The 24,081-nt window shown below is 49.9% G+C and overlaps 10 protein-coding genes across 10 annotated transcripts; 5 read left to right on the top strand and 5 right to left on the bottom strand.

The window, feature by feature from the left end:
- Positions 1-93: 93 nt before the first annotated feature.
- On the bottom strand, positions 94-2,326 carry AUEXF2481DRAFT_75036 (uncharacterized protein). Its single transcript, XM_013483473.1, has 3 exons — positions 1,137-2,326; positions 807-1,086; positions 94-755 (listed from the first exon to the last, which is right to left on the bottom strand). Exons 1-3 carry the CDS (start codon positions 2,281-2,283, stop codon positions 467-469), a joined length of 1,716 nt encoding a protein of 571 aa, XP_013338927.1. The 5' UTR covers positions 2,284-2,326; the 3' UTR covers positions 94-466.
- Positions 2,327-3,365: 1,039 nt separating this feature from the next.
- On the top strand, positions 3,366-4,881 carry AUEXF2481DRAFT_71366 (uncharacterized protein; the record flags this gene model as incomplete). Its single annotated transcript, XM_013483467.1, has 2 exons — positions 3,366-4,647; positions 4,703-4,881. The coding sequence occupies 2 exons, from the start codon at positions 3,366-3,368 to the stop codon at positions 4,879-4,881; spliced, it is 1,461 nt and encodes a 486-aa protein (XP_013338921.1).
- Positions 4,882-5,079: 198 nt separating this feature from the next.
- On the bottom strand, positions 5,080-6,098 carry AUEXF2481DRAFT_33964 (uncharacterized protein; the record flags this gene model as incomplete). The annotated part of the gene is made up of 3 exons (XM_013483453.1): positions 5,080-5,614; positions 5,664-5,762; positions 5,821-6,098. 3 exons carry the CDS (start codon positions 6,096-6,098, stop codon positions 5,080-5,082), a joined length of 912 nt encoding a protein of 303 aa, XP_013338907.1.
- Positions 6,099-7,591: 1,493 nt separating this feature from the next.
- Positions 7,592-9,006, top strand: AUEXF2481DRAFT_71356 (uncharacterized protein; the record flags this gene model as incomplete). Its single annotated transcript, XM_013483465.1, has 6 exons — positions 7,592-7,641; positions 7,691-7,794; positions 7,847-7,906; positions 8,029-8,161; positions 8,214-8,608; positions 8,663-9,006. 6 exons carry the CDS (start codon positions 7,592-7,594, stop codon positions 9,004-9,006), a joined length of 1,086 nt encoding a protein of 361 aa, XP_013338919.1.
- A 767-nt stretch (positions 9,007-9,773) lies between these two features.
- Positions 9,774-11,000, top strand: AUEXF2481DRAFT_569610 (uncharacterized protein). Its single transcript, XM_013483480.1, has one exon. The coding sequence runs from the start codon at positions 9,990-9,992 to the stop codon at positions 10,533-10,535; it is 546 nt and encodes a 181-aa protein (XP_013338934.1). The 5' UTR covers positions 9,774-9,989; the 3' UTR covers positions 10,536-11,000.
- Positions 11,001-12,604: 1,604 nt separating this feature from the next.
- AUEXF2481DRAFT_704329 (uncharacterized protein) lies at positions 12,605-13,724 on the top strand. Its single transcript, XM_013483481.1, has one exon. The coding sequence runs from the start codon at positions 13,023-13,025 to the stop codon at positions 13,686-13,688; it is 666 nt and encodes a 221-aa protein (XP_013338935.1). The 5' UTR covers positions 12,605-13,022; the 3' UTR covers positions 13,689-13,724.
- A 36-nt stretch (positions 13,725-13,760) lies between these two features.
- On the bottom strand, positions 13,761-17,273 carry AUEXF2481DRAFT_33967 (uncharacterized protein; the record flags this gene model as incomplete). Its single annotated transcript, XM_013483454.1, has 2 exons — positions 13,761-17,160; positions 17,212-17,273. The coding sequence occupies 2 exons, from the start codon at positions 17,271-17,273 to the stop codon at positions 13,761-13,763; spliced, it is 3,462 nt and encodes a 1,153-aa protein (XP_013338908.1).
- Positions 17,274-17,778: 505 nt separating this feature from the next.
- AUEXF2481DRAFT_103146 (uncharacterized protein) lies at positions 17,779-19,823 on the bottom strand. Its single transcript, XM_013483482.1, has 2 exons — positions 19,425-19,823; positions 17,779-19,373 (listed from the first exon to the last, which is right to left on the bottom strand). Exons 1-2 carry the CDS (start codon positions 19,635-19,637, stop codon positions 17,871-17,873), a joined length of 1,716 nt encoding a protein of 571 aa, XP_013338936.1. The 5' UTR covers positions 19,638-19,823; the 3' UTR covers positions 17,779-17,870.
- Positions 19,824-21,129: 1,306 nt separating this feature from the next.
- AUEXF2481DRAFT_71396 (uncharacterized protein) lies at positions 21,130-22,089 on the top strand (the record flags this gene model as incomplete). Its single annotated transcript, XM_013483471.1, has 1 exon — positions 21,130-22,089. The coding sequence occupies one exon, from the start codon at positions 21,130-21,132 to the stop codon at positions 22,087-22,089; it is 960 nt and encodes a 319-aa protein (XP_013338925.1).
- A 102-nt stretch (positions 22,090-22,191) lies between these two features.
- AUEXF2481DRAFT_9434 (GMC oxidoreductase) lies at positions 22,192-24,015 on the bottom strand (the record flags this gene model as incomplete). The annotated part of the gene is made up of 1 exon (XM_013483442.1): positions 22,192-24,015. One exon carries the CDS (start codon positions 24,013-24,015, stop codon positions 22,192-22,194), a length of 1,824 nt encoding a protein of 607 aa, XP_013338896.1.
- Between the last annotated feature and the right edge of the window lie 66 nt (positions 24,016-24,081).

Here is a 24,081-nt window from a genome sequence, read left to right on the forward strand (position 1 = left end):
GGGTCTATCAGGAGAGTACTTGTAGCGGTTGATGGCTCCACTCGTGTCTAGTGGGCCAGCTGGTGGTTTCTGAGAGTAAAAGACAATGGAAGACGAAGTAATTAGGTGAACGATACTGCTATAGAGCTGTAGTTTATAAGCAGGTTTCGAGATATTGTTCATCTGGTTGACGGCTTCTGGCAACTCATGTGCGCACATCTCTGCTCCTTCCTACGCATCATAAATTTCGCAGCGCAGCTATCTTGGCAAATTCGACCTCTCAGTCGAACAAATTTGGAAGTCACCACCGTCAAAGCCTACACGCATTCCAGCTTCCGGATTGCTATAAGGACCATTCGAGGCTGAGACGGAGACAAGAATTCAAATAACATAGAGGTCTCCCTGGAGCGACACAAGTTCAAGGTCTCCGGAACACTATGAATACTTTCGTTCCCGGAGGAGCCTAGTCATGGAATCATGGCCATGTTTAAGCTCGACATAGTCGCCCGCCTCGTCTCTGGTCTTGGTACCACCTTTCACTCCCGACAGCTGTGATGGCGTAGAATATCTGGTCAGGATCGTACTTGTCTTTGATGGAGAGCAGCCGTTCATAGTTTATGCCATATAGCGTATCTTGAAAGTCTGGTTGCTGGAAGTCGCACTCATTCATATATGCTGAGCCTCCTGGTGTAAGGGCCTCTAGCATTGGAAGGAGTTCTCGGGTCATTTCATTGGCAAGAGCAATGTTGACATCGTAATCCGTCTGGTTGTACACTCTGTTGTGATTCGTCAGCATTCACTAATAATGGGGTCAAGGTGGTGGATACGTCGCAAAAATTGCACTGAAGGCTGCCTGACGCCGATTGGGATTGACAGAACCATAATCTGTGTTGTTACCCAATGATGCGTCCACCGCAGTCGCCACCACGTAAGCGCCTCGGTCGACGCCTTTGCGAAGAGCATCCGTCAATTCGGTATTGTTGTGGATAAGAACATCACGTGGGATCAAGCGACTTCCCAGCTGGGTCGTGGACACATTCTTCGGAAATCTCATGTTGTAGGCTTTGTAGCTGTCGTAGAAGTTCGAAAACTCACTGACCGAGTAATCTTGGTAACTATCAGTCAGCTGATCTTTGTAGCACATGTGAGGAGCTTGCCGTATTCTATCATGTTCTTGTCTAACATCGTCCGTATCGGGTGCAACAATTTCATAGTGTCGTTCCTATTAAGACCCGGACAGTTCATCGGGACAAGAGAGAAGCCATCTTGGGAGATCTCCCAAATCGCAAAACAACCACTTTGGATGATTGAGATCAAGGTCGCCTGCCATGTATGGATGGCGTTCCAGAACAGATCCTTGCTAATGCCTGTGGACGAGAATGATAAAGAGGCCGCTGAAGATGACAGATCGGGATACACCTTGGCGGTGAGGGAGCTAACCACACCATATGTGCCACCACCTCCGCCAGAAAGAGCCCAGTACATGTCTTGGTTCTGATGCCGACTGGCCACAAGTACCTCACCAGTACCAGTCACGACCTCCCATTCCAACGCTTGATCCGCGCCTAGACCAAATTTGCTCACTCCAGGTCCATGGCCACCTCCTCCTTGGGTCCAGCCGCCAGTGACACCAACTGTCGGGCAATCTCCACCAACACTTACAAGGCCATGTTTCTGCGCAAACTCGTAAGACTCATACACTTCGATCCCTGCACCCATCTTCATTGCTTTGCCTGTATACGAAGGAGACTTATAATCAAGAATTTCTTTGTGTTTCATATGGTGCGTCCAGATTGCCAAAGCTCCCGCTCCTGTTGACTTTCCATTGTAGTCATGGCCGGTGTTTCGAATTACCAGGCGGATGTTGTGTCTGCGCACGAAAGCGATTGTCCGTCGAAAGTCTTCAACTCCAGAGGCGTTCACGGAGAATGACACCAGACCACCAAGTGTGCAGGGTGCGTCCTGAGGTGAAAATAGGTTGCAGCTGTTATTTGTGAAGAAAGCAGCCATAATGGAAGATACGGAGCCCAAGTGGGTCTCGGCAGCGAACCAATTTGATCGCAAATGATCACATGCGGCGAGATTGAAGGGCCCGTACTCAGAATCGTGGCAAACACTGGCCAATGGCTTGGTAGTCAGGAGCTTACCACCAATCGTGTGGTTGAAGATGTTCCATTCTACGGTCGAAGGCCAACACACATCTCCAGGGAAACAGCGACATGCAGCGGAGTCTTCGAGGGTTTGGACTGAGTTTGTGCCGCAAACAACGATGTACAAGGCGAGCGACGCTAGGATTGCGATCATGGTAACTACGTTGACAATGAGGATTGATCTGGATCGAACTGAGTTGCAAAGTCGCGAGGTCAAGTATGACAAGGACGAGCGACACTCTTATGCTCCGAATATCTAGAGATACCAAGACGTCCAAAATCTCACCACATTTTCATCTGCGGAAAACATATGATACCGCTTGGGATCATGGAATGGAGGGAGGGCAATGAGGTGAAGATCTGCGGCGATGGGATCGTCATAAGCATTCATGGCATGACTCTTGAGTTTGGCCCCCATCATCACACTTCATCCTTGAGCCGTTGGATCCCGCCTCTTGATATCCTTCACTGGAGCAATAACAAGACTCCGGAAAACTCATTTCTGCAGTGGTGTGGTAGCTGAATCGAGAACGATCAACGTTGATCTACCGCCCACCTCATACAGGCTGATTTCGCTCGAAACACCCTGGTTCGAAAATTAGTGAGCCATTTTGAGTCGACTCCGGAGTACGGTCCGTATCTCATTATACCAGGTAGGTTTCGACTTTGGGCTGACGTGAGAAGTCAGCACGTCACCGATGCATACTAATGACTATTACGAAGGACTGGGGGATCAATTCCCTCGCTAGGATAATCCTTACACTCCAGGGCCATGTGTCCAATCATCAGCATGAACCACCAAGGATTGTCCGGTCATCAACCCCCGCATTTCAACTCACGGCTTTCGGCGTTCGGACATCGGGCTTACAATGAGTTTGTAGCTATCAAAGCTCTACGGAACGTAAAGTAATAGCGTTCCCATCGTAAGATGTATCAGGACTCCTCGCACTACAGAAGACTTGCTCACAAGAGAATACCGGGATTCAAATCCCCAAAGCCAAAGTCAAGATGAGAGGTATTACAGTATGGACTGCATTCTATGATGTGCTTCGTGCGTACAACATGACGACCGTTTTCGGTAACCCAGGCTCGACTGGTGAGCCTCCCATGTAATGAGATTCCTTACGGAGAATACACTAATCCTGACGTCTTGTCCACACAGAGCAACCGATGCTCAAGAACTTTCCTTCCGACTTCAGATACGTCTTAGGCTTACAGGAGGCATCTGTTGTTGGTATGGCTGATGGATTTGCCCAAGCTACCAGAAAACCTGCACTTGCTGTTCTGCATACGGCAGCAGGTACCGGCAACGGCATGGGCAACATCATGACCGCTTTTCTTAACAAAACGCCTTTGATCATAATTGCAGGCCAGCAGACGCGACAAATGCTCATAGGTGATCCCTATCTGACTGACCGCGACGCCACCATGCTGCCGCAACCGTGGGTCAAATGGGCATACCAGCCAGCGAGGGCGGAAGATGTACCTGCGGCATTAGTGAGAGCTATTGCAATTGCCAGTATGCCACCTGCCGGCCCTGTGTTCCTCTCCATACCTTTAGATGATTGGGTGGCAGAAATCGACTTCGCGCCAGTGATAAGAACAGTCGGACAGACAATCGCACCGGACCCTAAGCGATTGTCGGAATTCGCCACTCGAATATCGAAAGCTCGAAGATTTGCGCTCGTCTTGGGTCAGGAAGTTGATAAGAGTCTTGGTTGGGCGTCAGCTGTAGCATTGGCAGAGTTACTCGGCGCGCCTGTCTACCAAGCCCCGCTTGCAGAGAGAGCTGTGTTCCCCGAGACTCATCCACTCTTCAGAGGATCTTTACCGTTGGCGAAAGGTCCATTGAGTACTGCACTTACAGGATATGACCTTGTTCTTGTGGTGGGGGCTGAGGTCTGGAGATATTATCCATACGCAGCCGGGCCTGTCTCACCGCCTGGACTGGAACTATTACAGATAACGAACGATCCTCATGATGCTGGGTCTGCCCTTGTGGGCGACAGTCTCCTCTCCGATTCCCGTCTGGCACTCGAAGGCCTCTATAGCCTGCTTCGTAATAACAGCTTATCTACTGAAGAGAATCAAGCGAAAGCTGCACCTGGATCCGCTGCCACTGCCCAATCGAAACCAAGAAAATCTACTGCGCTCATGACCGCATCTGAGGCTTTTACAGCTATTGCCTTGCTTCGCGCAGAGTCCGATATATTGGTCCAAGAGACACCATCTAACGTTGGGGATCTATTAGATGCTTGGCCTATCATCAGAGAGGAGAGCTACTTCACTTCCGCTAGCGGTGGTCTCGGTTGGGGTGGCCCTGCGGCAGTGGGTATCGCACTTGCTCAGCACAACCGAACGACAGTCCTTGCCATTGGAGATGGCAGTCTGCATTACTCGGTCCAGAGTGTCTACACTGCTGTCCAGCACAAGCTAAACCTAATCATCTTGGTACCGCGTAACGAGGAGTATGCTATTCTAAAAGAGTTTGCAGTCTTTGAGAACACACCCAATTGCCGTAAGCGCATCTTTCACAGCCATGACCTTCTGCAGTCTGCTAATTCTTGCTGTAGCTGCTTTAGATTTACCGGGACTGAACGCAAAGGCGATAGCAGAGGCATATGGCTGTGCGGCTTTCCGTGCGGACAATCCCGCAGATTTGCATGACGCTTTTAAGATGGCTCGAGGATTGGATGGTCCGGCCTTGATCGAATTCCAGATAGACCCCAAGCTAGAGCCACTGCCAGTCTGAACAATCTCGAAGGATCATCATCTCGCGGCTGATGATTAGGCAGTTTTGTTCCGGATCATGTGACCTTGGATTACTTGGTGCAAATACATAACAACCAAAGCCGATAGATCACTAAAGAAACGTCTCCTTTGTAAATCCCCCGATGACTACATTCCTCTAATCCGCACCGCGTTATTCTGACCATCGATATGTTTCCCGTCATTTCCAGCGCTGTAGTCTTGATCTGGAATCATGCATGTTTACGTCCTTGGTTCGATCGATCTCTTGAGCGTTGTACCTGTTAATGAGAAAGCCCACACCATCAAAAAGAAGGACGATAAGAAATTCCGGCAATGTGGCCATACAACCCTGCACCACAACGCTACCACCAGAGATTTTGAAGATGGAGCTATGGGAAAGAAAGACGGACAAAAGACCCCACAATAGTCTTGTGGTCAGGAGTGGCAGCCCCAAGAGAACTGCTAAGAGCACCTTTTTCTCTTGGGAGGGAGTCTTTCGCATCTCCATTAAACTGATCAGGACGAGGATGATCAGAACGGCGAGAAGGACAGTAAACATGACAAGACCGGCTTTGAATAGTCGTGGACCCGTTTTCTGGTCGCTCTCGTTGGAGGATGCTCCATCAACGCCGCCCACTATACAGAGAATGAGGGCGATCATTGCTGGAAGTTGAAGGAGCTGAATAAGTCGGCTTCGATAGGCTATGGCGGTCGCCGGTCCAAAGCTCAAGAATCTGTCAGTATCGAGAGTGATATCGCGGTATGAAATGGAAAATAGCTTACATTCGCTTCATGATACCAAATCTGGCCGACAGATAAGTCATACCCAGACCCGTATTGTCAGTATGGAAGTGGTCAATGCGATTTGAAGTCTGATCGATCCTGTTCGAAGTCAGGAACGGGGACGGGTAATCGACGTTGTGCTCTCAGATGAACTCACACTCTTTTTAAGAGCCCAAAGCTCGCAAGGATAAGAGGACTCAGTCCAATTGACTGGAATATGCCTGCCCATTCTGCATCTTCGACATTTCTGGGATGATTGTGACTTAGTATTGCAAGAATGGAGCCAATGATGCGAATCGTGCAGAAAATAGCCAGGTAAATCCAGCCCAGCTGTCGTTTGAACCCTTGCCGAATGACGATGGCAAAGGTCACTATCAGGGCCGGAACGTATACAATAAGCTCCACAATGGCTAATATCTCTCTACTGTCTACCATCCTGATAGCTGTTGGACTAACTTCGATACTGTGAGGTGTACGGTTGTCGATTGATGTGCTGTCTGGCCGTGATTGCACTTGCTGAATGATGTTTTAGAAGGGGAATGTGATATGTTCTTTCTCCGTAGTATCACAAGACTATATATATATACACGTTGGTATCCAGGGGTTTGCGTACAAATGCTAGACGGGCGATGGGAAGAAAACACTGCGTGTCAAGACTCAACACATGCAGTCACGCTTGTAGCGCTGAGCACATCGCATGAGGTCACGACTTTCGGCGCCTCATGAGCTTATCATGCAGCATAAATGCTTATCAGCGGTGGCGCGACTGGGCACACCGGGTGGTACGACTTGTACCGGAGTCAGAAATAAGGTCGGCTTTAACTCCGAAGAGCTTGAATTTGAATTTTTCAACCTACGGGACAATGCTGACCGTCAGTCGGTACAGTAAGCTTAATCGAACAAGTCCCAACCGTATAGTGCCGACTGCCATCATGTACCAACTGTCACATTTCTCGCATATTGTTCTTCGGATCTGCGATGGTTCTGCGGCAAGCCGGGTAAATTTTGCGGTCACTGTGGGCAAAGCCAAATGACGGTTCACCATCTTTGAGCCTGTGAGACCTGTTTCTGATATTTAGCCAATGTAATGCAATCTGACTAGCGCTTTCTATGGACAGTGTAGAAGTATGGGACGTGTCTGCGGAGAATATCGGAGTGAGGAAGTCTACAATGCTGCAAATACCTTTTTCTTAGTCGGCAGCGACTCTCTTACCGTCAGACTAGCTAGTCGCGGTATACCTAGGCCGCTTGGTATAGCTGGTATATGATCAATCTACTCTCTCACGTATACATAGCTATCTTCCTATCCGGTGTTTTGTAGATTTTAGCTCCAATATATCATAGCTGTCACACTGCCCGCGAATGCATCAAGCATAATAAGTAAGTAAACATCCCTCTCACATAATGGTATGGTCTCTCTCGTGAACGACCTGTAAGAGATGCTAGCTCTCTTGATTGGTAGGATGCGTCGGCCAAGGTCAATATACAGAAAGTGCGGTAAGCATCGAGAAGACTGACGATGACATCAGTCGCACGATCCTTCGAGCTCGAACTGTCCAAGACGTACAAGTCGCGCAACATATATTTCACCATGTTCAAAACATGCTGTGATGGAGACAAGGCATTATTGTAAAACATCGTCGACCTCGCGTGCAGATACCATTCAAAACCGAAAACCCGGGGAAGTGATGTGCGCAATAAGGTTATTTGACATGAATCTAGAACAGAATTCAACGGTCGATGCGCGGAGGCTCGCGGAGGCTCCGGGAAGAAAGCAACAACGTCATCATGTCATCGTCAGTAAAGCCAAACAATGAAACAGCTACAGCTATAAGTCTCGTGGCCGTGGGAATTATTGCTGTTTCTCTCATTAACATTTCCACAAAACTTCATCTTACACGACTTCCTGCCCTCTTCCATCCTTCAGCATGGGTTACCCAGAGACCGCTACCGGATTCGTCATAAAGGATCCCAAGAAGTATGTGACATCTTTACATACAAAACCTATCTTCTAACGCAAGGGACAGATGGCAGTCCTTCGAGAAGGAGGAGTTCAAACTCAAGACCTTCAAGGAGGATGATGTTGACATTGCCATTGACGCATGCGGTGTCTGCGGATCTGATGTCCACTGTAAGATGCTCGGTCTACGTCAATGTAACAATCAGTCGCTAATCTAGATTAGCCATCACTGGTGGCTGGGGTGAAACTCCTCTTCCCCTCTGTGTCGGCCACGAAATTATTGGTACGTCATGATGTCAGCTGGGCTTCAGCGTTCGCTCCGCTCCACACACTCGCAGCTATGTCGCCCAAGCACAGCTTCTCGGCGGAAACATCACGCAGAACATCTGCTGACGTCCTCAACAGGTCGCGCAATCAAGGTCGGCAGCAAGGTCAAGGATATCAAGGTCGGCGACCGCGTCGGTGTCGGCGCCCAAGTCGGAGCTGACTTGACTTGCGGCAACTGCAAGGCTGATCAGGAGAACTACTGCCCCAACCAGTGAGTTCGATTTGTATACTCTGCGTCAACTTCATTCTGACTGAGACTCTAGGATCGACACCTACGGTGCCAAGTTCGATGATGGCATTGTCTCTCAAGGTGGCTTCTCTTCTCACATTAGAGTACAAGAGTACTTTGTGTTCAAGATTCCCGAGAACCTCGATACTGCCATCGCAGCTCCCATGCTGTGTGCTGGTCTGACAACTTACTCTCCCCTTGTTCGTCTCGGCTGTGGTCCTGGCAAGAAGGTCGGCATTGTCGGTATTGGTGGACTCGGTCACTTCGCATTGATGTGGGCACACGCTCTGGGTGCTGAGGTCTACGCTATCTCCCACACCAAGGACAAGGAGGAGGACGCCAAGAAGCTTGGAGCCGACCACTTCATCTACTCTGGCGAGAAGGATTGGGCCAAGGAATTGGCTTTCAAGTTTGACTTCATCCTGAACTGTGAGTTATCCAAACTTTCCATGGTTACTACGACCGCGTACTAACGATTCCTAGGCTCTGACATGACCCAAGAATTTGACATGTCCACCTACCTCAGCACCCTCAAGGTCATGGGCCGCTTCCACAACGTTGGTCTGCCCGACTACGATCTCCCCGCTATGAAGGCCCAGGACTTCGCCCCCAACGGATCTTACATCGGTGCCAGTCACATCGGTAACCACCCCGAGATGGTCGCTATGCTGGAGCTGGCCTCTAAGCAGAACATTAAGTCGTGGATTGAGACCATCCCGATCTCCGCCGAGGGCTGTGCCAAGGCCGTCACTGGTGTCAAGGAGAACAAGGTCCGCTACCGTTACACTCTCACCGGCTTCGACGAGGCCTTTGGCAAGCGCTACTAGACGCTCCGTCTTCCTGATGACTATACTTTGGAATGATCTTGGACGACTTGGAAATAATGCTACACGATACTTATTTGGACGATTGAGTACATAATATCGTAATGAAAAATGTCTCTAACTTTATGTTGTTTGCCAAGTTTCCCACCGTCTATCTGCGAGCCACCAATAATGCAGCAAGTGACATTGCATAGGCGGCAGCAGCAATGAGGAAAGGCAAACCCATCCAGGCAGCTCCTTTATGAATCCCGTGCTTCAATCCTCCATTGACCAGCAAAGCTCCCATGATTGATTCGACTCCGTCAAAAAGTGCGACAACAGTATACAGTTGAGTCAGATCTTTGCGTTCTACAAACGAGCTCAGCAGTGATTGCAGGCTTGCCAGACATCCGCATCCAAGCGCGAAGATGACCAAACCTGTCAAGAGCGCAAGTACGCATACGTTTCAGTGACCACGAAATTAAGCAACAACTTACACATTCAGATATCACTGGGCCTTTCTCGTTGGACCCAGGGATGAAAACAAGAAACCTGTCCCAGGCATGCACTATCATGTAACAAACTCAGCTTACAAAGGCTGGATCTTCGAAAAAGCAGAAGTCGAAGACGTTCGCCATGCCGACAATCTCCTCGCACGCGTCACTATCGCCAAGATCGAAGACACAGAGCGTGTGAATTCTATCATGGAGGACGCGCCTGTCGTTCAAGGATAATCCGAGTGGAGATGTCTGTCATGGATTGAAGGTGCGCTTGCTGCATTAGAGGGAGACGGAAGATTTTTGGGTACTGCGGTACCGGACTGAAGAAGATCGAAGAGACTGCCAGGTGTTACGTGGCGAGGAAGACTGCTGCTGGGTGGTATATGAAGCTGGAAGACTTGCAAAAGCCAAGGCCAACGTGGGATATACTAGAAGAGAAGGAGATAGTCGCTCGAGGTCGCGTTGTAAACCAGAACATTAAGCTTGTGTTGTGTTCTAGGATGGATAATGAGAGAAGTCAATGGATGGTTAGTCTTGTACAACTTTTTCAGTTCAGTACTCGCCCCGCCATTTCTGTCGTGTAGTCTCCGTGGCAAGCTCCTCAGAAAATGGAGTCAGAAACTGAGGAAGCACGCCTTGCCAATCAGTCCTGGTGAAATTGCCGTACCAAGCTGCGGTGTATCCCCAGTACTGAGGATATCAACCGGAGAACTCCCATCTATGATCACGACCACCTTCTGTCCCTTCGCAAATATGTTACCATGGTGCAGATCGGCGTGCGTGAAGACAGGGGGTGGCCAAGGACCATCTTACATAGCTTCCATGTCTTTAGGATCTTGTGTTTCTTGGCTGTTCAATCTTTCTGGGTGTGGGTGGTCAGCTAGAGAGAACCCTTTGCGGAGCCAGACATGGAAGTCTTGTATTGTCGTAAATCGCCTGAGGCGTAGCTTGTGCCTGACCATACGTGCATCATACAGACTGCCTCTTGTACAGCTCTGGCTATCATCAAGAGGAGTCAATGAGCTCAATTACCCTACCATAAGTCTGAGTTGAGCTGTGAGTTTCTGTTGGACGTTGTCTCCAATTTCATACCACACCTTGCCGATCATCTCCCTCGTATGCGCCTCATGGGAACGTATGTGCGTCCCTTATGAACAAACAAGCAGTATACCGGGACTGGGATGGAGGTGTTTTCGGCGGTGTCTTTCAGGGTCGCGACTTCCGTCAGATCAACTGAGCGTCCAGCTTTGATGATCACCTTTCTTGGGATCGGGCTACAAGACCTTTGTGATGTGCACAGTCTGGCGCATGTCGAGAGAGCCAATCTGGTGAAGAGGCGAGTGTTGATGGACAAATCCTGGGCGACTGTGGCATGGGTCGCGACATCTTGAGTCGTCGATCGTTTCTTGGTCTTGTTGACCGCAGATATGTGTTGTCGAGGTTTACTGTGATTGAGCTGCTTTAGGCAAGCGAGGAGATATCATCAAAAGAACTGAACATAATGCACTCGAAGATGATCATACGTCAAAGGAGGATGTTTCATCAGTGAGCGCAGGGATGACTGTGACACGAAGGGGCAAGTTTCCTTTCCCGAGCGGCCAGAAGTCTTGGCCACAGACTCATCATCACCTGCGCCTCCAACCAAAGCAAAATTACAATCAGTCTGCCAACATGACTATGCCAACACTCCGAATGCAGTTTGACTCGGTCTACCGACAACGTGTGGGATGCTACACTCTGACGATATCTCAGAAGTGAACTCCGAAGCGACGAGCAGAAGCCTGCTTTCACCTTTCACTTAGATGAGACGTGGTCCCACTTCACGCAGCAACATGTCGAGCACGATTCTGAAGCAGCACGTATACAACCTTCCATCTCAACGTCGGATATTACAAAGGGCAAGACCCAGATTACCACCCTTGCGAAAACATTCCTCTGCGGCCGAGTCTCTGCTTCATGGGACTGAAGATGATCACATCTGCAGGTCGAACTTTACAATCCTGCAACAAACGAGCCTTGTTCCTTTACATCGCAAGGACTTTCCTACGTGGTCGGACGTTGCTATACAGATCGTGGTAATCGACACTCGTTTATATCACGGCCCTGTAAGAGGTCACTTCTCATTCAACATGTCGTCAATGGCTTTCCAACAAGAACGTTCAGTTCAGTCATGCCTATAAGAGATTCTTGTATTAGATACTGTAGACTAGTAGTGTTTGGTTTTTTTGAATCTGCGATATGATCTATCCGTGCTGTACGAAGAGAGAGACTATACAAGGTATCCGACCTGCAGCGTCTTACTTTCTCTACTTCTGCCCAACGATGTATTAAAAGGTTCTTACGAACGAAGATTTCTTGCTTCCTCGAACACCAAACTTCCCGTATCTTCTCTTACCCCACAGCATGGAAACTCTCCTTCTACTTCTTTGCTCAACTCTTCCGCAAACTAAATGCCCCTATAAACCCTCCCATAGCACCAAACTGCCATCAAAACACTCATGGCAAAAGATCGACAACATCCCCAGAATCCCTTATAAACTTCCTCTTCTTGCCCTCTAGTGGTGGTTGTTGATATACGCAATATCCTATTGGTGGCGATACGGATTCAGGAGGTGGATTGGCTTGCATAGGCATGATAGATTGAGGAGGAGGAGAGTATTGGGACTCTGGTTTTGAAGATGTACAACCCATGGTGACGCGGTGTTGTGTTTTGGTTTGTTGTCGAAGTTGGGCAGACTGTTCACTAGGATGGCAAACGGGATGGCAGGCTGGCTAGTAAATGGGATAAAAGAGCCTGCTAGGAGTTCGACGATAGTATCTAGTCAAAGGTAGATTTCGAACGCAAAAGTGGTATCAGGAATTCCAGGTTCCAAGGTTTTGTATCAAATTCGCCAATAAGTTCAGACACAAACGTCCAAAACTCATAAGTCGCTAAATCACAAAACAACAAGAGAACAAAACAACCCGGAACCAACATCCCTTATATACAAAACATCAACGTCATCAATTGAGACAATTTGCTAATTCTCAGCAAGCACATATACATATATAAAACGATCCTCGACTCGGACACATCTCGGCAGGATTTCTAAAGAAGGGTGGGATATTATCACGGGTCAGTGATGGCTTTTGGTCGCTATACTTGGCAAAAGGACAAAGGATTGCTCGTATTTTCCGCAAATCGCAGGCTTTTACCAAATCCACGTATCCAGAATTTTGATGTGGTGAAATTTCACTTGGTCGGTATATTTGGTCCGTCATCGAGGGAAAAACAAATCGTCATTCAATGTCTTGATCTGGCAGATGTTTCGGTTCTAGAGAGAGGTGTCATCATTGTGGTCATGACTTGTGTGACCTGTCGTTGTCGTAAGCTTTTGGCCGCTCCACTCTTCCTCCCGGAGGAGTGTATTGTACCGAGGGCTATCTACGTGTTGACTGCCTACCCCTCGAGTTCCTCGCTTTTCCCGACATCTGCGTCCACAATGTCTACGCATTCTGCGAGAAAGACTCGTCTAGGCGCTTTCGAGTGATCCAAATACGATGCAAGAATCGATGGCGCAATCAACCACCCCCTCTGCACTTATAGACATCGAGCTCTCCATCACCCCCTCATCCCACAGCTTCAGCCAGCCTTCTCCTCCAACAATTACAATGAAGCTGACATCGCACGCACGTGCTCCTATCACATTCTTCACCTGGAACACGCCTCTTCATCTTCATCTGGCGCTTTCCAACCACGGTATCACAATCACCGATACTACCACCGGTCTTGCAGTCCCAACGACCCGTATACAGATACAAAGAGGTGCGATAAGACGCATACGAGGATCGTCAGATGCAGCTTACTTCATCACTCTTGAACCTGAATTACCCGTGACAATGGAGGACGCTTTCGGAAGAGCTGCAAATGTTCAGCCGCAGCCAAAGTCTATCGTCCAAAGAGGTCGCGAACTTGACGATCAAGGCAGAGAGAGAAACATCCGTAGATCTACGCGCGCCACTGGGGTAGATGGTTTGGAGGCTGGCCATGAATATCAAATCGGGTTGAATCTGGAGATGTTGAAAGCATGCAGATGGGCATACGCGACCAAGGATGACGCGTTGGTCGATCATTGGGGCGTTGGGTCGTATCTTAGAGATTTTCCGTGGGACAAGAGGATGTTGGAATTTCGGGTCGAAGAGACCACTTTGTCGGTAGTGGAGTAAGCTTAGTGCAGAGCAATGCTCTTAGCTAATCCATGAATGATATATTGTGATTCCCGATACTTCAGAATGTGTTCATCTTTGCAAGAGCGCCTTGAGCGCATCAAACTTGACAGGCTTCGTGTAAAACTCATCAATCCCACTCATCTTGGCTTCTTGTTTCGAAGCCTCAGAGCCCAAGCCAGTCAATGCGATGATCCTGGCAGCTTTCATGTTCGGCTGCAAAGCCTCATGATCCCTGATTGCGCGACTTGACTCGAACCCGTTCATAATAGGCATACTGATATCCATCAAGATAGTGGTGAATCTAGGATTAGCCTTGAACTTTTCATAAGCTTCCAGTCCATTGATGGCGGTCTCCGAAGTATAGCCTAGCTTCTTCATAAAAGTTGACAGCAAGCGCAGGTTGATCGCGTTGTCATCAACGAGGAGGAAGTGCTGTTGGGCTTGTCCATCTGCGACATCTACCTCGCCAATACCTTCCTCGCTCTTGAGTACCTTCTTGGCTATCTTTGTGGAAGTCTGCAATCCGTTGCTTGCCGCTTTCACATACTGTGAAGGTGGTGGAGATCCTAGCGGAATGGTATGCTTGAGATGCTTGACTAGCGGGAATTGTGTCTCGAAAGTCTGGCTCAAGCTAGCTGTTAAAGCACGCACCAGCGCTTTCGGACCAAGCGGGTAGGCCAGACGCACAGAATTAGGGATTTGGTAAGCACTGCCAGTCGGGTGTGAGTGCGATCCCACGAGGACGATTCGGCGTTTGTTGAGTGTCTGCGAAAGTTCTGGGTTCGTCGACATGAGACTCATTATTTGCGATTCTTCGGCGACGATGATATCTGCATCAACATCTTCCAGTGAGCCAGAGACCGTCGTCTTCATGCCAAACCATCCTTCCGAAATGGAGCGCACGTATACGTGCATCGTTGTGATACGGCGCGTTTGCAAGTCGACTGAAGCGGTCGAAGTGCTCAGCTCGTTGATCGGCAAGAGATTCGACAACAGGCACACGGTGTGCCCTCCGAGCGCAGCTTTAGGATCAAGCACCCCTCCTCCAGGGGGGTGGGTCAACTTTTTGGACTCGTCAAAGTCAGAAATTGGTACAAAGACGTCAAAGCGAGTGCCCACGCCTTGTGTACTCTGCAGTTCGATAGTTCCATGGAGGTCGTCAACAATTTTCTTCACGATGCTAAGCCCGAGTCCGGTGCCGTCGGCGATGGGGTTTTCCTGGACAAATGGTTCAAACGCCTGTCTCAGGAACTCAGGGCTCATACCAATACCGGTATCGCTGACCATAAGATGCGCAGTCCGTTTATTGGGTCTATCGGGATATGTGACCATCTTCAACGTGACTTCAATAAATCCTTCATTGGTATACTTGAGCGCATTGGCGAACAGATTCATGACTAGACGCTTCCAAGCGCCCGCACGAAGCATCATGCACCACTCTGCATGACTCTCCATGTAAAGGTACACAGCGACGGCGTCATCTGAAGTCTGTGGCATTGTGTCGCGGATGCCGTCGATGATTGTATCCAATGATGAGTCGTTGCCTGTGGGATTGTTCAGATCCGCACTCACCATCTTGTTATATGCAGCTTTTCGTGAGGCTTGGCCGAAGTGTACTCCCTCTACTACGTCTTGCACGAGGCCACAAAGATACTCTTCGCTCATATCACCGAAGACATTTTGACTGGCTTCGGTCTTTTCTGCACAGGTAAGGGCATCCGATTCAGCGTCGACGTCGGTAAGTTTGTTGACCCTTGAGAAGTCCAAGACGTGATTCAATGTGTCAAGCAAGGTGGAGGAACAACTCTGAATCATCTCAACTAACTCAGTCTTGGACTCGTTCTGAGGATCTAGGAGTAGATCAACAGCGGCATGTATACCGTGAAGTGGTGATCTGAGCTCATGCGAGATGGAGGATAGGAAGTCTGACTTGGCGCGGGCAAGTTGAGTCATCTCTGTTCTGGCGATTTCGGTCATGAATGTGTTGCCAAAGGCTGACAGGCAGGTCATGTCTTGTTCGGCAAGCACGCGAGTGGGGTCACTTGTCCATCCGAGCATACCGACAATGAATTTCTCCTGTGTCGAGTCCCAAAGTGGCAGAAAGACCAGGGAACGAGCTTTGCGGATGAGAGCTTGCAGCTCTTTAGGTACCTTGACGGCAGTTGAAGAGGTATGTTGTGAGTAAGTTTGAGCGATGAAGACCTCCTCTTTGCTAGAGTTGGGACAATAATTGGTGTCAGCAACGAAGACGCAGCCTCGAGGAAATTTACGGATCAGATATCTGAGAGAAGAGTCGTGTAATGTTAAGTTTTCTCCAGGAGAGCCGAGTTTGGAGACTCCGGGAATGATGGAGCTACCGAGAACTTCGCAAGATGGCGCTGGCTGATGACTCTTGTGATTGGACGCTGTCTGAGACAGTGTGAGGTCATGCATAGAGGTCTGAGTAGAGCCACCAAGAAAGACCAGACCCTCGACATCAATCGCAGCACGAATGAGATGTGCAGCTCTGGAGTAAACGTCCTTGATCGATGAGACTGCGGGCGAGGTGGGTGGTAGCGACGTATTAGGGAGGCCGGACGGTGAGCTGAGAGGTTCTGGACCGGATAGAGCCAAGTGGTCGTCGGGAGAAGTCAGTGGAGTTGTATTGTGCATTAAACTATCGTCCAAGCTTCCTCCTTCCGACAGAGGCGAGCTAGACACCGAGGTCGAGTCGGCAGGAGTGACATGGTCAAAGTAGTCGAGGGAGCCGTTGTGACTGACGACAGAAGCCTGCCTTGATTTTGACGGCTCCTTGGCCGATCTCCTGCTCTCAATGAACTGCGAAAGACCCCTCATCATCTGCAGACCTCGTCCAGAGTCCTGCTTGACGGCATGCAGCTCCAGATGCTCGGTGATACAAGCCGCAATGTCGTTCAAGATGTCGATAGTGGTGTCGCTGAAGAAGTCGTCTCTGATCCTGTTGTCCATGACGCAGTATGTTCCAAGCATGTGGCCCGACGCGCTCTTGACTGGCACCTCAGCGTAGGAGACCATATGAGGGAAGCCGACGACATAAGGGCAGTCCTTGTACTGGTCGAGCGTCCGCAAGTCACGGATGACATAGCGTGTCTTATTCGCGACGACTCCGTGGCCGTCAACCTCCGTGCGACCGGTAGGATCGGTGAAGATGGCGACAGATTGTGGGCAGATGCCGTACTCCTTGTCCAATGTCTGTACCCCGAGAAAGAGGGCGTCTTGGGGATTGGCAAAGTTACTGCTGTCACGAAGCGAGATAGTTCTGGTGGCTTCGGCGAGGATGTACTGAGTCGACGAATCGATGAGCGAAACAAAAGCGCGGTCGCAATTCATCCGTAGAGCGCCATTTTGAGTGATGGCTGTCAAGAGCGGGCTGGCGGCTAGGGAAGGTGCGAGTGGTTCACCTCTTTCCGCATTGACGACGTCGGCGGTGATGTTGTTTGGCGCGAGATATCTAGCCAGTCAGCTACAAGTCGGTCGGCGCCTTCACTTTACATCGTCGCACCTTGACAGCGCTCGCAGTCGCAGCCATTCCTGCACCGATTCCGTCGTGCTTTGCGTCGACATGACGACCTCTTGTGCGCCCGCGGTCAAGCGTGACGGCGTCTTTGAAATAAGGTGATAGCGTCTCTCCTAGAATCCGGCGTTTGAATCACATGGCTCTGCGTGCATTGTATAGACGGAGGTTACATGTCCAAGGGTCGACGAGATAGCGAAGAACAAACTTTACCTGTGGCCAGGCCTCCCATCATGATAAACTTTCACGTCCCTATGACGTGGATCGACGCAAAACGGCTATTCTTCACAGGAGGGTTCATTTCGATGCCTTTAATCGAGCGATTTTTGGATGCACCATTCTACTGCCTCTCGAAGATCTCGCCCTTCATTGCTACGCACTGATCTGACCGGTCGCGATATACTACTTTGCAGGCACGATGTGGTGGGTAAACCTCGACGAAACAAGTCTGTCACCCATCACCCGATTCAGGGCAGACGGCTGGGAATCGTTCTCATCGAATGTGGGGAAGGATTGGTTCCTCGCAACGAGTTGCCGTATCATGAAACTCGTTGTGTCTTTGCATAAAAGTACAATTCGTTCATCATTAGATTTTATTACATATTAGTCTATACAGTCGTCGTTCCTAGTCGTAGCGCCTTATTGTTTTACTGCTCGTCCTTGTCCTTCTCCTTGTCTTCATCGCTGCCGACTTGGGTCTTCTCATCGTCGCTCTTATCGCCATCCTTCTTGTCGTCCTTCTTGTTTCCCTTGATGTATTCTTGGGAGGCGTTTGCGCTGCGAGCGCGGAGTCTGTCTCCCTTCCACCACAAGGCGTAGATAATGGGGATGAAGACGATGGTCAAGAAGCCGAGAAGAGAGTTACCCCAGTTCAAGCCCAAGGTGTTGAACATCTGGCGGGCGAACAGAGGGAAACAAGCTCCGAAACACGAACGGAAGAAATCGTTACCAGCAGAGATGGAAGCGAAAGATGCAGGGTATGCATCACCGAGGTAGTTGAGGACACCAGAGAAGGCACCGAAGGCTCCGATGGTGAAGAACGAGGTACCGATGAGAGGGACGATCCAGTGCACATCGGCGCGGGCGGTCCAACCGAACATGAACAGACAGATGGGAAGAGCGAAGCATGTAACCAGTGCAGGCTCCAGTCTGATCTCAGGACGAAGAGTGCCATCTTCCGAGAAGCGAGGCTCAACGTAGTAGTAGTTGTAGTAGAAGTAAGGAGGTATACAGATGAGACCACCGACACAGATACCGAGGTAGAACAGACCGGTAATACCGAGACTGAATCCGTATACCTGTTCAAAGGCGATGGGGATCGACTCCAGCCAGCAGTAAAGCACGGCATAAATCAGAGCAATGTAAAGGTTCAGTGCAAAGACGATAGGCTCCTTAAGGGTGAGGGAGAAAGGCTTGACAAGAGTCATCTTGGCCATATCGGCAGCGCTCATCTTCTCGCCTTCAATCTCAGGCTGGCACTTGATCTTGTCGTAGGGCTTGTCATCCAGGTAACCGTTCTCGGTCTGCCACTTACGCAGACGAGCAGTACGGCGGTAAAGAATGTTGTTGGCACTGGTCTCAGGGAAGAAGAAGATCAAGAAGACGAGGCAAGGGCCAGAGATCCAGATGATGATCCAGATGGGCCAAGTCCAGCCCTTGAACTGAGCTGCCCAGTTACCCATGACGGGACCAAGCGATGGACCCATGATGTTGGCGATACCGAAGATGGCCAGAGCGTATGCGCGCTTGGCGGGAGGGTAGATATCTGCCAACGAAGCACCTCCAGTGGCCAGAACGGGAGATCCGAAGAAACCAGTAAGGAAACGGAAAGCCAGAAGCATACCGATGTTCTTTGCATATACGACACCGAAGTTGAAAAAGACAAAGACGACCAGAGTGCTGATGTAGATGGGGTTTCTACCAATCTGGGGGATTTCTGAGAGGGGAGCGAAGATCATGGGACCGATACCGTAGCCGAGAACATAGAGGGTAAGACCAATAGTAATGACCTCTGTCGAAACGCCAAATTCTTGGGTCATGAAGGGCAGACCAGAAGTGTAAATGGCAGATCCAACGTAGACGGACAGAGTGAGGAAGCAGATGTTAAAAGTGACGAAGCACTTCTTGAAGGTGGACCAGTTCTGCGGGTTCTGCGAAGAATCAGTTCATGTGAATGGTTAGGGTGTGGTAGTGCAACGTACATCTTCGTCGCCCTCTACGAAGTCGATGAGCTTGTATTTGCTCTTCGATCCATTCTTCTCCTCGTCGTCGGAAGACTCTTCTTCCTTGATCTCTCCACTGCTCATCCACTTCTCACGAAGTTCGTCGTTGTCCCAGTCGCCATATCTGAATAGTCTTCCACCGGAAACGTTGCGCATAAGAAAGCCAAAGGTTGTATCCTTGAAGAGAGCCATCTTTGGTTGATGGGTTGCCAGGTGAAGCCTGGTGTGGCGGATTGTGAAATAGCAAGGGGTGTTAAGAATGCAGGAATACGTTTACGACCTACCTATATACAAAGGGAGTTGTTGAAGGAACACATGTTTTCAGCCTATGATGGAGAAAAGTGATGATATCATCAACCACGAAAACATCATTCTTGACCTATTAAATCACTAGTTAGCCGCGGAGGCCCACGCGATGAGGAGAACAAAGGTGGAAGGAAAATTCGAACGTGGAAACAAAAGCCGTGCGGATCGATGAGGTTTTGGTGACAAAGGATGCGATTTTGGTGGTCGGAACAGAGCGAGACCCGTTCCCGGATCGTTGTGGGACATCGGGGCTCTCAACCTTATCGTGACGATCTGGCATGACGTATTTCCGGCAGTCCCTGGAAAGGCTTTCCGGTCAGGGGACCGTCTCACAAGTCGATGAGGACTGATGGAGGTGGCTTGCTGCCATGTTGTGTGGTGAGAGTTGGGTTGGGGATGACGCTCATGTTGTAGCATCCCAAGTGAGACGGAGCAATCGAATTGAGCGCTATGAAGCGACAGACACGTCCAGACTCGTCCGTCGCAATACCGATACTGCAGACAGAAAAACCTCGAGCGTTGTCAAAGTAAACTTGGTCAAGCCCCCTTCACACTCTTAATTCGAGAAAGGCGCAAAGAATGTTTACAGAGCCGCGTCGTGTTTTGCGCCCGAGTAATATCGGACCCCCAACGATTGCGAATTTGGCTTTTGTGGCTTGCAAGCCTCCAGAGTCCCTGCGCCGTGGAGCTGGTAGTCTATCTCAACGATGAGTCGGGTGTAGTTGGTCAGACCCGAGATCTTAACCACTGTGATCGAGATGTTGTGGGAACTTGGGTATGATGGGTGTTGGTCTAGAATGTCGTGGCTTACCGGAGTGCTGTGCATGCGGCTGTTGGAGGATCGAATGTTCATCCAGCCATGGATACCTACTTTAATGAAAGATCACACATTTCATACGAGGAGCAACAGACAATGTGAGGAGGTCGAATACCAAAGTGGGATGGTTCCTTTCTTTAGATGATTTCCTTAACATAATGAACCGATTCTCTTGTTGTTTTAGAAAGTGTCCAGGTAGACTTTCCAAATGAACACTACACATTGCAAAACACTCGTACCATCGTCTAGTTGCTCCAGACTTGGGCTGAATAATATCTAATTAAACTCAAAACCATGATCAAGTTTCTGGTCGATCATCCATGTAATACTTGTCTGCCAAAAGGGTACCGTCGTCGCTGTATACCATGATGAACTCTCAACCAGGGTGCCCCCCCTTACGACGTCGACTTTGCACCACCGGAAAAACAAGCCGTCACTCGGAAAAGCGGGCAAAGCAAAGCGGAAATGCAGCTTCCCCGCCCACGTCACCATCAACAAAAAGGCACGCCCAGCCGCAGCTCCTCGGACAGTCAAACGCGTCAGCCCACCACCACCCAAGATATGTCACAAGCACGCCCACCCTTCTCCTCCCTTCCCCTGGACAAGAATGGCCCTCATGGGAACGCATGGGGTCTCTACGGCACTTCCGACCAACTCGGCGCCTTGAACCTACTCACACCCACCAACACCCTTACCGCTGCAAAGGAGATTGAACATGGCATTCGCATCTCTGTCGACTGGCCGCTGGATAAAATGTCACCGCCGTGTTTCAACAGAGTAGCTTTCGGTCACAGTATCAATAACAAAGCACCCAGAAGTGTCAATGACGATACGGTGACTTTCAACACGCAGAGTTCGAGTCAGTGGGATGGGTTCAGACATTATGGCTATCAAAAGGAAAAGAGATATTATAATGGCTGCACGAATGAGGACGTTTTGGGTTCACAGAAGAACGGCATTCACGTGTGGGTGGAGAACGGCGGTGTTGTGGGAAGAGGTGTGTTGTTGGACTACAAGAGCTGGGCAGAGGAGAAGGGGGATTGGAGTGTAGAGGCTTGTTTTCAGACTACTCCCATCACTGTTGATGTGTTGGAGCAGATTGCAAAGAGTCAGAGTGTGGAGTTTAGGGAGGGAGATATCTTGTTCATTCGTACGGGATGGACGAATGCTTATGAGGCTTTGGACGAGAAAGCACGCACGACGCTCTCGGAGACGTATCCTCCTCCTGCCATCGGTGTCGAATCTTCAGAGGCTACGGTGCGTTGGATGTGGGAGAAGGGATTTGCTGCTGTGGCGGGCGATCAGCCCAGCTTCGAGGCCTGGCCTTGTCAAAACACCGACTACCTCTTGCATGAGTGGCTGCTAGCCGGCTGGGGTCTGCCGATCGGAGAGATCTTTGACCTGCACAGATTGGCCAAAGAGTGCAAGGAGAAGAACAAGTACTCCTTCTTCTTCAGCAGCATGCCCATCCACGTACCCGGAGGCGTCGCCAGTCCTCCTAACGGTGTCGCGATTCTGTAAGGTGTGTACACCATGCATTTCTGCTCTATTGATCTACTCTAGTCTATAACATCAACCATGTGTACCATCATTCATCATCAAAGCGTCGTCAACATCATTCATCTACTTCTGGTCTTCTCTGATCATAACAGCAGCCTTCTCCGCGATCCCGTACAGACTCGAACTCAAATGCGCAGACAACTGCACAGGCAAAACACTCGCATCCACAACCCTGACATTGCTAATCCCATACACCTTCAGCTTGTTGTCGACCACACCGCCCATCTCTTCTTTCATCATACTCAACGTCGCAATAGGATGCCAAACAGAAGTAAAAGTATTCTTGACGAACGTCTCCCATCCTGCATAGTCGGCAGGAATAGAAGCCGGAAGAACACACTCCGTAACCATATCAACCAAAGGAGCAGTGCTGTAAACTTCATGCGCTTGCTTAGTCGCCAGAGTCTGCAACTGCAAATCTAAAGGATGACCAAAATATGATGGTTCAACTGTAGGTAAATCGAAAGAGTTGTTGCTCGAAATGTGAATAGTACCTCTTGCGAGCACAATCAGGTTCCAGAGATCGGCGCCTACTGTTGCAGCACTAGTATCTGTAGCTGTGGCAAGAGTGAAGAAGATTTCAGCTGCTGCTTCGCTCTGATTGAACAAGTTCGCGACTTGGTATCTCAAGATTTCGTGTGTGGCAGTGCCATTGGCAACAAGGCCTTTTGCTTCGAGTTCAGCTGCGTACGAGGCGAGACCTGCGACTGTTTCGGCGTAGACATCGGAGGAAGAGTTGCCCACAAGTTGATGCACGTTCGGGAAGGCAATCGCCGAGGACGGGCCAGAACCCTCGAGGTCGTCGGACTTTGGTGTGTAGGTGATTGTATTCTTGGTCTGCTCTTGTAGGTTCTTGCCAACGCCCATGAGGGTCTTCTTCACTGGTACCCTGGCCTTCTTCAAGATGGCGGGATCGCCAACACCAGATAGTTCGAGAAGTTGGGGGCTTTGCATTGCACCGGCCGCAAGTAGGACTTCGCGGATCGCCTTGACGAAGAGTCTTTCGCTGTTGCGCGAGGTTTGGTAGTATACACCATCAGCGGTGAGCACACAGTCGGGATCTTCTTCGGCACAAGTGTTTCTCCAGCTGATCTCGACAACGCGGTGGCCAGTCAAGATGACGAGATTGTCGCGTTGTTTCGGCTCGCCGAGTATGTACGCGGTGTATGGTGAAGATCTGTTCTGGCTAACATCAGGCTGCACCATATTAGGAATGGTCGTTGCTCCGTTGACAATACCAGAGGCCGCATCATCGATAATATCGAGACCCCATAACTGCTGAGAAGCATTGAGAGCTGGTTGCTGAATACTCCCGAACATGCCTTGGGCGAAAGATACCTGGACGGGACCACTGAAGCCATGTTTATGTCCGTCGTAATCGGCTCCCTTCGACTTGAGCTCTTTGGAAGGTGCATAGAAGTGTTCGGCACCGAGCATGTACTGGTTCAAGCCGTCCCAGCCCCATGACTCATCCCCGATGAGGACGGGAAGAAGGTCATACTGAGTCTTGGGTCCTTTGGTCCAACTAGCACCATTGATGCTTCCAGAGCCACCAAGCGTCTTGCCAGCAGCCATAGGAAGCTTGGTACCGTTTCTCCACGAGATGGGAGTCGATGTCATGTTATAGTCGAGATCAGACTCGAATGCTTGACCATAGGTGCGGACATCGTACACGCGAGGATCATTGTGGTTGTCCTGTCCACCTTCGATCACAAGAACCTTGATTGAAGGGTTCTCTGACAGACGACTGGCGACGGTCAAGCCAGTCAAGCCACCTCCGACAATGACATAGTCGAATGAGTCGTTGGCCAAGGTGATGTTGGGAGTCTTAGCCGGTGCTGCAAGAGCAAGGGGAATGGCGGCGCAAGCCAAAAGAAGCGAGAACATGATGACGAGAGAGGGCGGATGGAGGTTACTGAGCTGTCGTGCAACATGCCTCGACCTACCTCTTAT

The sequence above is a fragment of the Aureobasidium subglaciale genome (genome assembly GCF_000721755.1).
Source record: "Aureobasidium subglaciale EXF-2481 unplaced genomic scaffold scaffold_42, whole genome shotgun sequence".
Lineage (NCBI taxonomy): Eukaryota > Fungi > Ascomycota > Dothideomycetes > Dothideales > Saccotheciaceae > Aureobasidium > Aureobasidium subglaciale.